The sequence below is a fragment of the Rutidosis leptorrhynchoides genome, chromosome 11, assembly GCF_046630445.1.
Source record: "Rutidosis leptorrhynchoides isolate AG116_Rl617_1_P2 chromosome 11, CSIRO_AGI_Rlap_v1, whole genome shotgun sequence".
Classification (NCBI taxonomy): domain Eukaryota; kingdom Viridiplantae; phylum Streptophyta; class Magnoliopsida; order Asterales; family Asteraceae; genus Rutidosis; species Rutidosis leptorrhynchoides.
The window spans coordinates 78,075,859-78,094,013 of record NC_092343.1 but is presented as its reverse complement, the minus strand read 5'-3'; the positions used below and the strand labels follow the sequence as shown (position 1 = coordinate 78,094,013).

Below are 18,155 nucleotides of genomic sequence, written 5' to 3'. Positions count from 1 at the left end.
TGTTGGTGTAGTGAGTGTAGTATAATCTAGGTCCTCTGTAGTGAGTGTGTTGGGCTCGTCAAAGCTTCCAACAAAGACCTGGTCCCGTTGAGCATAGTTAAGTCTGGTCCCGGTTACGAACCATATGAGCTCCCAGACCGTAGACTAGTCTAGGTAAAATGGTCCCAACTGGTTCATTTAATGATTTTTAGTATAGATTAATGTTTTTATTCGTGATGTATCAACTTGGCTAACCTTTGGGCAACATGAAGTTACTTTATTGCTCATAAAAAGATAGTATTTTGTTGTTTTGGGTAGGGCAATCTCATTCCCACTCTTTTTACCCTAAGAATATATGTACATTGATTAAAGGAGGACTCTATATGAAACAATATTGACCAGCCCTTTTTGATCAGGTGTACTCTACAACTGAATCACTAAGGCCCGTCGAATGTGGAATGGTCTAAATACTATAAACCCGCTTACTTCATTTTCCCACGTTGATCAAAGATGCTAGTTTAGCTACTTAATCAAGATTTAAAAAGTTTAATCAATGTATTTAGTAGTTATAAACAAGGTTGAAATAGACGCGATACGGGGTCGAGACGGTAGGGACCTTAAAACTTCGCAACGGAAAAAGCGGGGTCGAGACGGATGTTGACCAACGTTGACTTTTTATATATATTTCAAACATAAACATTTCAATTATAAATATTTCAAAGTAACCATAGATATTTGCCTTTAATTCGAAATATTTATGTTTGAAATGCTTATTATTGAAATTTATTTAAAAAGTCAACGTTTGTCAAAATCTGTCTCGACCCCGTCTCAGCCGTCTCGGCCGTTATTACCGTCTCTTCCATTGTTGACCATCTTTTTGGCGCTGTTGACTGTTTTTTAAGTGTTGAACGTTTTTTAACCGTTTCTTGGTCCGTTGCAACGGTAGCATGATAAAACCATTGTGACGCCTGTCCCGGCTGTTTTTTTACGCTGCTGGTTATATTGCAAGTACAAGAAAAATATATGTGTTCAAGTTGTTCCCATTGAGTATCTTTTTTTCAAAGATACCAATCTAGTAGTTTTCAAGCATCTGAATTTTCTTGTTCGGAGAAAAGGATTACAAACTTTTTCGGGGTTATATAACTAGAAGTAGAGCATGAAAACATTAACCATCAACCAAATCTAACTCCACCATCGATCTTGCTCCATACTACCAACTAATCACAATCTTAATCGGATTTTGATCCAAAAATTTTAAGTTTTTGAGATGGAGAAGATACAAGCATTGACATCGGAAAACGGAGTTGTGATTTTTACCAAGAGCACTTGTTGTTTGTGTTATGCTGTCACCGTTCTGTTCCAAGAACTTAGGGTCAACCCTGTAGCTTATGAAATTGACCAAGATCCCGAAGGATGGGAAATCGAAAAGGCTCTTCTTAAACAAGGGTGTAGTTCACCTCCTGTGCCAGCTGTATTTATAGGTGGCAAGCTTGTGGGGTCCACCAATGAGGTGATGTCACTCCACCTAAGCGGCTCCCTCATTCCACTTCTGAAACCGTATCAGTCACTGTCTTAAATGAAGTCCACTATATATGGCGTTTGTGGGGAATTTATCTGAAGAAATAAAGTTGGCTCATGACTGATGAGCAGTAGCAATTTGTATTCACTTGAAGACTATGTAGTCTGCGTTCTGTCTTACTAGTACTTTTGTAGCTTATCGAAATTACGAATTTAGGATAGTATGATAATCGTTAGTGTTTAGATCATAAATGTAGCCTGTTAAATATGTTCTTATATGTTTAATGTGATTATAAATTAGTACAGTACTTGTTATCAGCCTCATTTCAAGATCTTGCACATATTAATTTTAAATCTTCCCAGACGAAATGGGTTCGATGGTCAAAACATGAAGCTTCAAACTTTGTGTTGATTAGGTGCCAAAAAAACATGAAAATATAAAAAAGAAAAGTGCAGTATTTAACTCCAGACATTCTTGAAATTTCATTTTCAAAAAAGTTGAGAAGATATATGCTTCACTTTTTGTTAAAGAAAGGTATTGAATACTGAAGTCTTTCATTTTCAATCACTCTTTTAAATAATTAATTAATTTGTTAACTTTTATTGTTATCAGATTCCTGTTTACATAACGATCTAACAAAAGAAGATTGTGTGATAACAGGTAATTACTGGTACAATTGCTTGTTTTTATAATCACTTTTTGATTTTCTTTGTACTTTGCCTATCTGCATATTCCCTTCATACAAAGTTGCTCATACATGCGAAACAATAAACGTTGAAGTGGACAAGAATACATGAAATTAGTGATTGTTTTCAGAGGTGTTGAGATGGACGGGTCATGCTGGTTGGGTAACGGAGGGTACATCAGGCTTGTGTTGAAACATGTCATTCAATAGTCTGGATCGAAAAGGTCTGGTTCGTGTTGTGTTGTGTTGTGTTGTGTTGTGTTGTGCTGTTCTGTTCACACTATATTGCTATTCATAAAACAACATTTTTACTGTATACAGTAATAATCTAATTATTTAAATAAAATGATATAGGAGTTTGTATTGATAAAAGTAGACTTTAGGCAACTTTCATGTGTTAAGTTAGACCCATATGATCAATCCCGTTATACCTAAATGTTTTAACTTGAACCATTTTCAAAACCATTGAGATATAAAAGCTGTTATCAGTTAGTATATATATGGATCGAAATTGCCTAGTGTGACTATACTTTTTTTTTTTTTTTGTTAACTAGAATGGTTATTTTCTTGCATTATATCCAACTATATAAAATATGTAGTTTTGCAGTCTTAGAAATAACTATTGATCAAAAGATCCATATTCCATACCAAGTACAATCCTAATAGATGCTATTCATTCAAACATAATAAAGGTTAGCATGGCAAATCCCATAGCTACAGATATTTTTTTTTATTTTTTTTTATTTTTGGCATATGTGCCATCAACTTGTTTATAAATATACCGAAGAATCTGATGGACGGCTAAAGAGGCTGGTTATGTGGCTTCATGATGTGGTAAAGAATATGAGAGAACTTGACCCGCAAGGAATTAAATGATTACTTGATTGATAAGGTGAAGGAATAGAGTTTGAGTTGTTTATGAAATCTTTTTAGTTTAAGTCATTATCTATAGATAAATTAGTTCCTTGTTAGATTATGATTAATATCCTAATAGGTTTAGTTAAGGGCGTAACTTAGTGTAATCAAAAAGGGGTATCTGCCCCATCTGCGGAAAAAAAAATTAGTGTAATATTTATAATTTTTATGGGTAATTTTTCTATTTTATATTATTCGCCTCCAAGTTATTATTTTTGTTCTATAAGTTCACTTCTGAATTGTATTTTATTATTATTCAAAAAAACTCATTTCTTCTATCATCTCGTTCTTGAAGCCAAGAAAACCCCTATATAATCTGTTTATGCACTTTTCTTGTTCATAACATGATTGTGAATTAAACCCCTTTAAATTCCTTATACAGGCACTAGCCAAATCTCACCTTTTTTTTTTTTTTGTCATGGAGCTGCAAAAAGAGTAACAAGTGTAAAAACTAATCTGAGATTTCCATTAAACAATAGCTGCACAGTGCACATGCTTACCATGAGATTCTTTTGCTGTGTTCTAAAGTATATTATAACAGTGCTTACCCAAAGTTTCTTTTTGTAAATGTTATTAATTAATACCCTTGCTGGAATTTTTGGGTCCACCATTTTGGGCTCACCTTTACTAGATTTTAAAGAATATATGTTAGAAATGTGTCTAGCTTGTAAGAAATGATATAATAATAGCAGAGTATAGAATAACATGGTGCTATTTGATGCTATCACAACAGTATATATGTGATCTTTACCGATTTTGGGTTTATTTGTCAAAAACTAGCTTGTAGCTGGTAGGTTTTAGCTGTTAGCTTTTTATATGTATTTAGGTGTTTAGCAAGAGTAGCTAAAACTATTAAAATAAAGAGTAAAATGACAAAAAGGTATAATCTTTTTCTCAAACGCTAGTCAGCTTTTAGCTTTTTCATTCCGTCTACAAGCTTTAAGCTCTTTTACCCAACGGAGTTTTTTATTAGATACGAGTTTTTTCATAAAAGCTTGAAGCTCCTAAAAGCTCGCATCCAAACATACCCTTAATTGTATTTACGTAATAAGATGCATAAAAAGAATGTGTCCAACACAATTTTCTTCAAGGCTTGGTCGACGGTGAGCAAAGTTAACTCCGGTCCTGGTTAAGAGCTAGACCGTAGACTAGTCTAGGCAGTAGGCATAATAGTCCCAACCGGTTCATATAAATGTTTTCAGTTTGGATAATGCTTTTATTGTTGATGTGCCATTTGCCCAACCTTTGGGCAACATACATGAAGTTACTTTATTGCTCAATAAAAGATAGTAGTACTTTGTTGATTTGGTTAAGTCATTAAAAGTGAGATAGTTATGTATTAAGTATGGACTTGAGAGATATTTTATATTCAAAATAGAAAAAGAAAAAACTTCAACACACAACTATGCAAAACTAGATAATTGTATTATGGTCCAACACCTCATACCAAATTACTGCACTAAACTAGTGTGCACATAGCATAATCCTTATTTTCTAGCATTTCAACTGGATTTTTTATGGAGATTCATAATTGCAAAAACCACAAGCCATAAGAAAGCAAATGATCCAATGTAAGACATGACTATTGAGGCTGCTCCTTGGTGACAATACCTTTTGAACATATTACACACCTTTTGCCATTGAGTGTGCGGGTTTCCGTTTAGGGCGATGAGACCTACCGATGTGGCTGCACCATTAGCCGAGAACAATAACGCCACCATTAGCAAGTCGGAAATTAGCAATAACAATCGGGTTTGGATCTTTTTGTTGTGAGATAGTATGGAAACTATTATTGATCCAAATGAGTATGAACATGCTATACTGTTTGCCACCACCAGGAACCTGTATCAAAATCAAGTAAACAGTTATAAAATATGTATTTCATATTATAATTTTGTATCAGCTATCATAAGACTGTTTTTATCTAATTAAAGTGACTGTTAAAAAATAATGATAACACTAAACAAATCCGAAGATTAACAACTACAGTCGTTACATAGAAATTCAAACTAAACCAAACAAGCGGTGAAACAAAAGTAACCTAAACTAACGGTCCCACCAACAAAGTGAAAAAAACCGTTTGCTGAAACCTAAACTAACCCAACCTTGGAAAACCTAATAACCAAAGCATTATATTTTTCAATTTTGTTATACAAATTACTAATAAAATTTTCTATATGACACCGTTAAATGAATGATAAGACCTCATATATTTTTAAAATCAATGATTTTTTGAAGTAAACACTAATATTTTGGAAAGAAAATTACAAAGTAATACTCAAATTATATAGGACCCCTTTGTCCTTTGAGTTTTGATCCTAGATTCGTAACCGATGGCACTAAACCAAGTAAAACAAACAGACGATAACGATCGGAGAACGCCGACCGTTATCGCAACAAACATAGAACCAAACAACCGTTGTTGACCCGCGCGGAAAAACTGCTGGACAGCCACCGGAAAACTGAATAACCGGCAACCTCTGAAAATACTCCAAGACCAAAGTCCCTAAGCGAGAGAACGTCGTAAACGTCTCAAGTGACTTTAGTTATTATGTTACAAGTCTTTAACTATAATATTCATAACTTGTGACAAAAAAGAAAAAAAAAAAGTAAAAAAAAAAAAACAAAAAAAAAGAAACTCACACAGTAGAAGAGAGGTAATGCCATTTAGCAGTGACTTTGATATTGAACGGCGGCAGTTGATCGGAAATGGTGACAGGAATGTTTTTAGTCTCGAAGTCAACTCCGGCAACAACAGCAGCTACTAGAGTGAAACAAAAGGCCATCGTACGTAACACTATATTGTATGACAACATAACTCTGCTGCCGTTGTTACTAGTGCTGTTCGAATCCTTAACACCAGCAGCTGCCGTCCCTTCATTCATTGTTAATTAGTTGTAGTAAATAAGTAGCAAGTTAGCAGCTGTTTGTGTGATACTTATGATAATACTTGTAATTGATAAGTTATACGTATGTAGGTGAATAGAGAATAAAATGTACTCCGTTGGAAACAAACTATGAATTCCATTTATTTATAAGTCTCTTGACCAACTAATCAACCAATTGTGACGGAATTATTTGTACTTTATATGTATTTCTTGCATAATTACGGTGAATTTATTAATTTGTAAAACTGAAAATATTACTTCTAGATCTTAATATAATTCAAGTGATATTTAAGTGATGTTATTTAGAGAACTTTTTAGTTATTGCAACCTTATACGAATTTTCATTTTTAACTTTCTGAATATAAAAAGAGTTTTAAAACTCTTTTAAATTAATTGCAAAACATTATACTACTAGTGAAATGACCCGTGAAATCACGGGTTTGTTTAAACGAAAAAGTTTAATGATATGTTTTAGGTATTAAGTGAACGTAAATGATAAAGTTATTTAGTTTAATGACCCGTGGAACTACAGAGTCCGACTAAGAAACTCGTCATAAAGTTATTTAGTTTAATGACCCGTGGAACCACAGAGTCCGACTAAGAAACTCGTCAGTTGAACATTTCATCAAAAACCTAAAATGCATATTAAACAATCCGCATCCAATCATAAGAGATAATATTGATTGTTATTTTATTTTAAAAGTGTAAATTAAAATATAAATTTAGAATTAGTTTCCTTCTGTCTAACTTATATACCTTCTGGTACTCAATTCAAAATAATTAATTATAATAATTCAAAATTATTTAATTTTAATAATTAAAATAATTATTAATAAGATTTAATAATATAATTAATTAATAAGATTTAATTTAAATTCAAAATTATTTAGATTAATGACATCACTCACCATGCTTAATTTTTTTTTCTTTTTGATTTTTTTCTTAACAAAAGAATTAGTCTAATAATGACATCATCATTATAGCATTTTAATATTAACTATAGATAAGAGAATATTAAACGTAGCTTATAGGGCTATATTTAAACATATCATATTTAAGTTTTAGAACTCTTTTAAATTAATTGCAAATCATAAAAATTTATTTTTTTTAAATCAACTTTTTTATAATTTTAATATTAGCATTATTCATGACAACGGTTGGTTATAAATATTAAATTAATTTAAATATTGCTTAAACGTAGCTCTTTTTTTTAAAGCCAAAATTTTTATTAACAAAAAATGATACATCTGTTCAAAAATTTCATGACTTACATGCCCGGCCGAAACTATAAGTGTTACAAAAGTCGGCCGACATGTCGTTTATTAGGCATGGCCGACGTCGTTGCTAAAAAGTCAGTCAAAGGTAAAAAGTCGGTCAAATTCGGAAAAGTCGGTCAAAGTCGGTCAATTTTTTTTTAATATTGTTAATAATTGTTAATTAGTTATGTTTATTATAAATATAATTTATATTTTAAAGATTCGATCTATATAATATTATATATAAATATATATTTAATAAAACTATTTTAAAAAGTCAACGTTAGTCAACGTCCGTTGCGTCCTCGTTGCGTCTAACGCGTCGTTTTTTAGGCATAACCGATGCGTCTCCGACTCGCGTCTTTTACAACCTTGATCACTATACAATAATACAATGCACTGTACTATACGTTTATCATTTTCTTATAATTTAAGTAACTTTATTTAGAGAACTTTTTTAGTTGCAACCTTTTTACAAATTTATGTCTTTAACTTTCTGAAATTAAAGAGTTTTGAATCATAGAAAAGTGTTAAAACATCTTGTAATTTTATGATCTTTATTATATTATATATTCTCTATCCCTAATCCCTAATATAAATATAAAGAAAATAAGAATTTATTTTGTATTAAAACACGTTTAGAAGAGTCGTAGCGAGGGAGTTGAGTGCATTCAAAGCATATACATCTACCGTCAAATTTGGATGGATATCCCACTTTAATGTACCAAGGTTTAGTACAATTTTGTGGGATCCACTTTATTTAATTGGCTTTATTCCTATTATTTTGGATCCAACTGTATTTCCCGACATTTTTATTATTCTTAGGATTTTTTTTATTTTTTTTCTAAAATAACGAATATTATAAAGAAACGGAGACACTTAACAAAAACAAAGCACCTTCAACTGACATATACTATAACTAGTTTTATGAGCCCGTGCGTTACACGACAATTGAATAACTTAGTTTTTGATAACATTAGTATTAATACTGATCAAATGTATATAACAATTATAATACGATAACAATGGGGTAAGAAAACATAAAATGATACCTTTATAAGCTTGTCCGTTAAAATTTGTGTCCCTAAATGTCAGAACGTTTGACATACTTAACTAAATACGATCACAACATCAGAAATAGTACATATAGTGATACGTTTATGAGCCCTTACCGCCACCGGTGGTTGTGATTAGGGATGACAATGGCCACCCGATCCGGTGATATCCACCCGCTTCGTGATGGATATGGATGAATCTAAATGGATATGGATACGGATATGGATGAACTTAAATGGATATGGATATGGACATGGATGAAAAATTTCATCCATGAATGTATCTATTACTACCCGAAATACATATACGAATACATAAATATAGATATATGCTTACATATTTACTATTACAAGATCATTTAACGTTAGGTTTGCAATTCAGTTTCAACCCTATAATGAAATAGCTATAATATATTACAAAAAAACACGTATATCTAATAAAATAAACTTACAAATTTCATATTTAATTTTTCATAATCTATGTTTTATAGTATCTTCGACATAGATTACACATTCTTATGGATATAGTTTAATTATGTTATGTTATATTTATTTTTGGTATAATACGTTTTTATTTTAATCGCGTATTAGAAAATACTATAACATTTTTTTTAATATCCATTGGATATCTATTAACCGGCTTAATCCACTGGATATGAATATGGATGGATGACCTGAAACTAAATGGATATGGATATGGATGAACAAAAACTAAATGGATATGAATATGGGTACGGCATCACCCGATCCATATCCGATCTATTGCCATCCCTAGTTGTGGTAGCTCCTCCGCCACCGGTGGTTTTAGTAGCTGCTCTGCCGGTGTTGAATTTGCCGAGTTAGTACCGGTGACCCCAGGTCCAGTGAATTCTTCATAGTGTGATCTGTTGTTAAAGTTTAGTGATTAAGTGTTTAATTATTTATTTATTTTCTCTATATATTTATTTTTTCATTTATTTTAATTTTAACGGTGGAGGAATGGATGGATATATTAATGATAGCTGTTAATATTCTAATTTAGTCACTCTTTTTCCTTATTGATCCACGTGTAAATTGATTATTGATTTAGTTCGAGAAATTCTACTTGGAAAATATTGATTTAATTCTTGATCAGTATTTTTGATTGTATGCATGATTGTTCGGCCATAATAATAATAATATTCAAGTCCACAAATTATTTAACTATTTGAATTATTTAATCTCATATAAGAGTGCTCCCAACGTATGCGTCCACCACCCCGCCCAGGCCGCCGCCCTCCTGGGCGCCGATGACAGCGGCTAGCCCAGGGGGCCGCCCTCGATTCCGTCCAGCTCTTCGTGTTCTGCAACGTGCTTCTTGGTCATATTTGTGGACGGACCAAACGGAGGAAAAACACTCCAACGGTCAAATTTTTGGCCGTTGGAGATGAATTTGTTTTTTTTTTCTTTTTTCTTTTTTAAACTCTATATATACACTCCAATTTCATACAATTTCATACACACACATACACTCATATTTCATACAATTTCACACACACACACATACACTCATATTTCATACAATTTCATAAATTCTATCTCAAATTATCAAACACTATATATATTAATATGAATCTAAATAACCCAAATTCCGATCCGGATATGAATTTGATATTAACGATCTTGAATACCACAAATAATCGAGCGCTTGAAGATATCGCAAGACTTGATCATTTAGATGAGTTAAACGACGAAGAAGAAGTTGAACCCATTCCAAGGGCACCGAGAAGATATTTATATAGAGATCGTGAAGGCCGTGCAAAAGCTTTATGGAATGATTATTTTTCTGACAACTGTACGTTTCCCGATGATTATTTTCGTAGACGTTATCGAATGAGCAAACCTTTGTTTCTTCGGATATGTCAAGGTATAATGAATTTTTCTCAAACTCCGATTCCTGAGTATTTTACTTATTTTCATCAAAAACGTGATACTTGTGGGCTACTAGGTTTTAATATTGTTCAAAAAGTAACATCAGCCATACGTCAACTAGCGTATGCTGCGACAGCCGATCTTTTTGACGAGTATTTGCATATGGGTGAACAAACCGCATATGATTGTTTAAATAAATTTTGCAAATGTATTTTTCACTTGTACGCAACAGAGTATTTGAGAAAACCAACTGCACAAGATGTGCAACGTTTGACCACTAAACATGCTCAAATACATGGATTTTCGGGGATGTTAGGAAGCATCGATTGTATGCATTGGAGATGGAGAAATTGTCCTGCACGTTGGAAGGGTCATTACACACGAGGTGACCATGGTTACCCGTCAATTATGCTTGAAGCGGTAGCGTCTTATGATGGATGGTTTTGGCACGCTTTCTTTGGTACTGCGGGATCAAATAATGATATCAATGTACTTAATCAATCTGATTTGTTTAACGACTTATTAGCCGGCGAGGCTCCACCGTGCACGTTTACGGTGAATGGGTGTACGTTTAATAAGGGTTATTATTTGGCGGATGGAGTTTACCCGGAATGGTCCACGCTAGTTAAGTCATTCAGAAATCCGATTGATCCAAAACAATCAAAGTTCAAAAGGTATCAAGAATCTGCAAGAAAAGATATTGAACGAGCATTTGGAATACTACAAGGTCGATGGACGATTGTGCAGCATCCTGCAAGACCATATTATATCCGAAAAATTCGAAGGATTATGTTAACATGTGTGATATTAAACAATATGATAACCGAGGACAACGGCCGTGCATTTTGTGGACTTGAAGAGAATTATCGTCCGATTCGACGTGCAAGAAGAACATTCCAAGAAAGGGTTGACGCGCATATCCGGGCGGACGCGGAATTAAGAGATGTGGGCATTCATCGTGAAATGTCCCGTTCTTATTGATTAAAAACGTTCCATATTAATTGATTTCGTTGCGAGGTTTTGACCTCTATATGAGACGTTTTTCAAAGACTGCATTCATTTTAAAACAAACCATAACCTTTATTTCATCAATAAAGGTTTAAAAAGCTTTACGTAGATTATCAAATAATGATAATCTAAAATATCCTGTTTACACACGACCATTACATAATGGTTTACAATACAAATATGTTACAACAAAATAAGTTTCTTGAATGCAGTTTTTACACAATATCATACAAGCATGGACTCCAAATCTCGTCCTTATTTAAGTATGCGACAGCGGAAGCTCTTAATAATCACCTGAGAATAAACATGCTTAAAACGTCAACAAAAATGTTGGTGAGTTATAGGTTTAACCTATAAATTTCAAATCATAATAATAGACCACAAGATTTCATATTTCAATACACATCCCATACATAGAGATAAAAGTCATTCATATGGTGAACACTTGGTAACCGACATTAACAAGATGCATATATAAGAATATCCCCATCATTCCGGGACACCCTTCGGATATGATATAAATTTCGAAGTACTAAAGCATCCGGTACTTTGGATGGGGTTTGTTAGGCCCAATAGATCTATCTTTAGGATTCGCGTCAATTAGGGTGTCTGTTCCCTAATTCTTAGATTACCAGACTTAATAATAAGGGGCATATTCGATTTCGATAATTCAACCATAGAATGTAGTTTCACGTACTTGTGTCTATTTTGTAAATCATTTATAAAACCTGCATGTATTCTCATCCCAAAAATATTAGATTTTAAAAGTGGGACTATAACTCACTTTCACAGATTTTTACTTCGTCGAGAAGTAAGACTTGGCCACTGGTTGATTCACGAACCTATAACAATATATACATATATATCAAAGTATGTTCAAAATATATTTACAACACTTTTAATATATTTTGATGTTTTAAGTTTATTAAGTCAGCTGTCCTCGTTAGTAACCTACAACTAGTTGTCCACAGTTAGATGTACAGAAATAAATCGATAAATATTATCTTGAATCAATCCACGACCCAGTGTATACGTATCTCAGTATTGATCACAACTCAAACTATATATATTTTGGAATCAACCTCAACCCTGTATAGCTAACTCCAACATTCACATATAGAGTGTCTATGGTTGTTCCGAAATATATATAGATGTGTCGATATGATAAGTCGAAACATTGTATACGTGTCTATGGTATCTCAAGATTACATAATATACAATACAAGTTGATTAAGTTATGGTTGGAATAGATTTGTTACCAATTTTCACGTAGCTAAAATGAGAAAAATTATCCAATCTTGTTTTACCCATAACTTCTTCATTTTAAATCCGTTTTGAGTGAATCAAATTGCTATGGTTTCATATTGAACTCTATTTTATGAATCTAAATAGAAAAAGTATAGGTTTATAGTCGGAAAAATAAGTTACAAGTCGTTTTTGTAAAGGTAGTCATTTCAGTCGAAAGAACGACGTCTAGATGACCATTTTAGAAAACATACTTCCACTTTGAGTTTAACCATAATTTTTGGATATAGTTTCATGTTCATAATAAAAATCATTTTCTCAGAATAACAACTTTTAAATCAAAGTTTATCATAGTTTTTAATTAACTAACCCAAAACAGCCCGCGGTGTTACTACGACGGCGTAAATTCGGTTTTACGGTGTTTTTCGTGTTTCCAGGTTTTAAATCATTAAGTTAGCATATAATATAGATATAGAACATGTGTTTAGTTGATTTTAAAAGTCAATTTAGAAGGATTAACTTTTGTTTGCGAACAAGTTTAGAATTAACTAAACTATGTTCTAGTGATTACAAGTTTAAACCTTCGAATAAGATAGATTTATATGTATGAATCGAATGATGTTATGAACATCATTACTACCTTAAGTTCCTTGGATAAACCTACTGGAAAAGAGAAAAATGGATCTAGCTTCAACGGATCCTTGGATGGATCGAAGTTCTTGAAGCAGAATCATGACACGAAAACAAGTTCAAGTAAGATCATCACTTGAAATAAGATTGTTATAGTTATAGAAATTGAACCAAAGTTTGAATATGATTATTACCTTGTATTAGAATGATAACCTACTATAAGAAACAAAGATTTCTTGAGGTTAGATGATCACCTTACAAGATTGGAAGTGAGCTAGCAAACTTGAAAGTATTCTTGATTTTATGTAACTAGAACTTGTAGAATTTATGAAGAACACTTAGAACTTGAAGATAGAACTTGAGAGAGATCAATTAGATGAAGAAAATTGAAGAATGAAAGTGTTTGTAGGTATTTTTGGTCGTTGGTGTATGGATTAGATATAAAGGATATGTAATTTTGTTTTCATGTAAATAAGTCATGAATGATTACTCATATTTTTGTAATTTTATGAGATATTTCATGCTAGTTGCCAAATGATGGTTCCCACATGTGTTAGGTGACTCAAATGGGCTGCTAAGATCTAATCATTGGAGTGTATATACCAATAGTACATACATCTAAGAGCTGTGTATTGTACGAGTACGAATACGGGTGCATACGAGTAGAATTATTGATGAAACTGAACGAGGATGTAATTGTAAGCATTTTTGTTAAGTAGAAGTATTTTGATAAGTGTATTGAAGTCTTTCAAAAGTGTATAAATACATATTAAAACACTACATGTATATACATTTTAACTGAGTCGTTAAGTCATCGTTAGTCGTTACATGTAAGTGTTGTTTTGAAACCTTTAGGTTAACGATCTTGTTAAATGTTGTTAACCCAATGTTTATAATATCAAATGAGATTTTAAATTATTATATTATCATGATATTATCATGTAAGAATATCTCTTAATATGATATATATACATTAAATGTCTTTACAACGATAATCGTTACATATATGTCTCGTTTAAAAATCATTAAGTTAGTAGTCTTGTTTTTACATATGTAGTTCATTGTTAATATACTTAATGATATGTTTACTTATCATAGTATCATGTTAACTATATATATATCCATATATATGTCATCATATAGTTTTTACAAGTTTTAACGTTCGTGAATCACCGGTCAACTTGGGTGGTCAATTGTCTATATGAAACATATTTCAATTAATCAAGTCTTAACAATTTTGATTGCTTAACATGTTGGAAACATTTAATCATGTAAATATAAATCTCAATTAATATATATAAACATGGAAAAGTTCGGGTCACTACAGTACCTACCCGTTAAATAAATTTCGTCCCAAAATTTTAAGCTGTTGAAGGTGTTGACGAATCTTCTGGAAATAGATGCGGGTATTTCTTCTTCATCTGATCTTCATGCTCCCAGGTGAACTCGGGTCCTCTACGAGCATTCCATCGAACCTTAACAATTGGTATCTTGTTTTGCTTAAGTCTTTTAACCTCACGATCCATTATTTCGACGGGTTCTTCGATGAATTGAAGTTTTTCGTTGATTTGGATTTCATCTAACGGAATAGTGAGATCTTCTTTAGCAAAACATTTCTTCAAATTCGAGACGTGGAAAGTGTTATGTACAGCCGCGAGTTGTTGAGGTAACTCAAGTCGGTAAGCTACTGGTCCGACACGATCAATAATCTTGAATGGTCCAATATACCTTGGATTTAATTTCCCTCGTTTACCAAATCGAACAACACCTTTCCAAGGTGCAACTTTAAGCATAACCATCTCTCCAATTTCAAATTCTATATCTTTTCTTTTAATGTCAGCGTAGCTCTTTTGTCGACTTTGGGCGGTTTTCAACCGTTGTTGAATTTGGATGATCTTCTCGGTAGTTTCTTGTATAATCTCCGGACCCGTAATCTGTCTATCCCCCACTTCACTCCAACAAATTGGAGACCTGCACTTTCTACCATAAAGTGCTTCAAACGGCGCCATCTCAATGCTTGAATGGTAGCTGTTGTTGTAGGAAAATTCTGCTAACGGTAGATGTCGATCCCAACTGTCTTCAAGAGTTTGTATCGTCCTTTCGCTCTGCCCATCAGTTTGTGGATGATAGGCAGTACTCATGTCTAGACGAGTTCCTAATGCTTGCTGTAATGTCTGCCAGAATCTTGAAATAAATCTGCCATCCCTATCAGAGACAATAGAGATTGGTATTCCATATCTGGAGACGACTTCCTTCAAATACAGTCATGCTAACTTCTCCATCTTGTCATCTTCTCTTATTGGCAGGAAGTGTGCTGATTTGGTGAGACGATCAACTATTACCCAAATAGTATCAAAACCACTTGCAGTCCTTGGCAATTTAGTGATGACATCCATGGTAATGTTTTCCCATTTCCATTCCGGGATTTCGGGTTGTTGAAGTAGACCTGATGGTTTCTGATGCTCAGCTTTGACCTTAGAACACGTCAAACATTCTCCTACGTATTTAGCAACATCGGCTTTCATACCCGGCCACCAAAAATGTTTCTTGAGATCCTTGTACATCTTCCCCGTTCCAGGATGTATTGAGTATCTGGTTTTATGAGCTTCTCTAAGTACCATTTCTCTCATATCTCCAAATTTTGGTACCCAAATCCTTTCAGCCCTATACCGGGTTCTGTCTTCCCGAATATTAAGATGCTTCTCCGATCCTTTGGGTATTTCATCCTTTAAATTTCCCTCTTTTAAAACTCCTTGTTGCGCCTCCTTTATTTGAGTAGTAAGGTTATTATGAATCATTATATTCATAGATTTTACTCGAATGGGTTCTCTGTCCTTCCTGCTCAAGGCATCGGCTACCACATTTGCCTTCCCCGGGTGGTAACGAATCTCAAAGTCGTAATCATTCAATAATTCAATCCACCTACGCTGCCTCATATTCAGTTGTTTCTGATTAAATATGTGTTGAAGACTTTTGTGGTCGGTATATATAATACTTTTGACCCCATATAAGTAGTGCCTCTAAATCTTTAATGCAAAAACAACCGCTCCTAATTCCAAATCATGCGTCGTATAATTTTGTTCGTGAATCTTCAATTGTCTAGACGCATAAGCAATTACCTTCGTTCGTTGCATTAATACACAACCGAGACCTTGCTTTGATGCGTCACAATAAATCACAAAATCATCATTCCCTTCAGGCAATGACAATATAGGTGCCGTAGTTAGCTTTTTCTTCAATAACTGAAACGCTTTCTCTTGTTCATCATTCCATTCAAATTTCTTCCCTTTATGCGTTAATGCAGTCAATGGTTTTGCTATTCTGGAAAAGTCTTGGATGAACCTTCTGTAGTAACCAGCTAGTCCTAAAAACTGGCGTATGTGTTTCGGAGTTTTCGGGGTTTCCTACTTTTCAACAGTTTCTATCTTTGCCGGATCCACCTTAATACCTTCTTTGTTTACTATGTGACCGAGGAATTGAACTTCTTCCAACCAAAATGCACACTTTGAAAACTTAGCGTACAATTCTTCCTTCCTCAATACTTCTAACACCTTTCTCAAATGTTCACCGTGTTCTTGGTCATTCTTTGAGTAAATAAGTATGTCATCAATGAAAAAAAATGACAAACTTGTCAAGGTATGGTCCACACACTCGGTTCATAAGGTCCATGAACACAGCTGGTGCATTAGTTAAACCAAACGGCATGACCATAAACTCGTAATGACCGTAACGTGTTCTGAAAGCAGTCTTTGGAATATCATCTTCTTTCACCCGCATTTGATGATACCCGGAATGTAAGTCAATCTTTGAATAAACAGACGAGCCTTGTAGTTGATCAAATAAGTCATCGATTCTCGGTAGTGGGTAGCGGTTCTTGATGGTAAGTTTGTTCAACTCTCGGTAGTCGATACACAACCTGAATGTACCATCTTTCTTCTTGACAAACAAAACAGGAGCTCCCCACGGTGATGTGCTTGGTCGAATGAAACCACGCTCTAAAATTTCTTGTAATTGGCTTTGCAGTTCTTTCATCTCGCTGGGTGCGAGTCTGTAAGGAGCACGAGCTATTGGTGCAGCTCCTGGTACAAGTTCTATTTGAAATTCAACGGATCGATGTGGGGGTAATCCCGGTAATTCTTTCGGAAATACATCGGGAAATTCTTTTGTAATGGGAACATCATTGATGCTCTTTTCTTCAGTTTGTACTTTCTCGACGTGTGCTAGAACAGCATAGCAACCTTTTCTTATTAGTTTTTGTGCCTTCAAATTACTAACAAGATGTAGCTTCGTGTTGCCCTTTTCTCCGTACACCATTAAGGGTTTTCCTTTTTCTCGTATAATGCGAATTGCATTTTTGTAACAAACGATCTCTGCTTTCACTTCTTTCAACCAGTCCATACCGATTATCACATCAAAACTCCCTAACTCTACTGGTATCAAATCAATCTTAAATGTTTCGCTAACCAGTTTAATTTCTCGATTCCGACATATATTATCTGCTGAAATTAATTTACCATTTGCTAATTCGAGTAAAAATTTACTATCCAAAGGCGTCAATGGACAACTTAATTTAGCACAAAAATCTCTACTCATATAGCTTCTATCCGCACCCGAATCAAATAAAACGTAAGCAGATTTATTGTCAATAAGAAACGTACCCGTAACAAGCTCCGGGTCTTCCTGTGCCTCTACCACATTAATATTGAAAACTCTTCCGCGGCCTTGTCCATTCGTGTTCTCCTGGTTCGGGCAATTTCTAATAATGTGGCCCGGTTTTCCACATTTATAACAAACTACATTGGCATAACTTGCTCCGACACTACTTGCTCTGCCATTACTCGTTCCGACACCATTTGTTCCTTTCGTTCTATTAACCCCTGGTCCGTAGACCTCACACTTCACCGCGCTATGACCATTTCTTTTACACTTGTTGCAAAATTTGGTGCAGAACCCCGAGTGATACTTTTCACACCTTTGGCATAGCTGCTTCTGATTGTTGTTGTTGTTGCGGTTATTATTGTTGTTGGGATGATTGTTGTAGTTGCTGTTGTTGTTGTTGTTGTTGTTGTTGTTGTTGTTGTTGGG

At 33.9% G+C, this 18,155-nt stretch overlaps 3 protein-coding genes across 3 annotated transcripts; 2 read left to right on the top strand and 1 right to left on the bottom strand.

The window, feature by feature from the left end:
- Positions 1–1,171: 1,171 nt before the first annotated feature.
- LOC139877267 (glutaredoxin-C13-like) lies at positions 1,172–1,610 on the top strand. Its single transcript, XM_071864678.1, has one exon. It carries the CDS (start codon positions 1,247–1,249, stop codon positions 1,553–1,555), a length of 309 nt encoding a protein of 102 aa, XP_071720779.1. The 5' UTR covers positions 1,172–1,246; the 3' UTR covers positions 1,556–1,610.
- Positions 1,611–4,502: 2,892 nt separating this feature from the next.
- Positions 4,503–6,096, bottom strand: LOC139877314 (CASP-like protein 1E1). Its single transcript, XM_071864724.1, has 2 exons — positions 5,742–6,096; positions 4,503–4,940 (listed from the first exon to the last, which is right to left on the bottom strand). Exons 1-2 carry the CDS (start codon positions 5,981–5,983, stop codon positions 4,601–4,603), a joined length of 582 nt encoding a protein of 193 aa, XP_071720825.1. The 5' UTR covers positions 5,984–6,096; the 3' UTR covers positions 4,503–4,600.
- A 3,821-nt stretch (positions 6,097–9,917) lies between these two features.
- Positions 9,918–11,168, top strand: LOC139874706 (uncharacterized). Its single transcript, XM_071862115.1, has one exon. It carries the CDS (start codon positions 9,918–9,920, stop codon positions 11,166–11,168), a length of 1,251 nt encoding a protein of 416 aa, XP_071718216.1.
- The last annotated feature ends 6,987 nt before the right edge of the window (positions 11,169–18,155 follow it).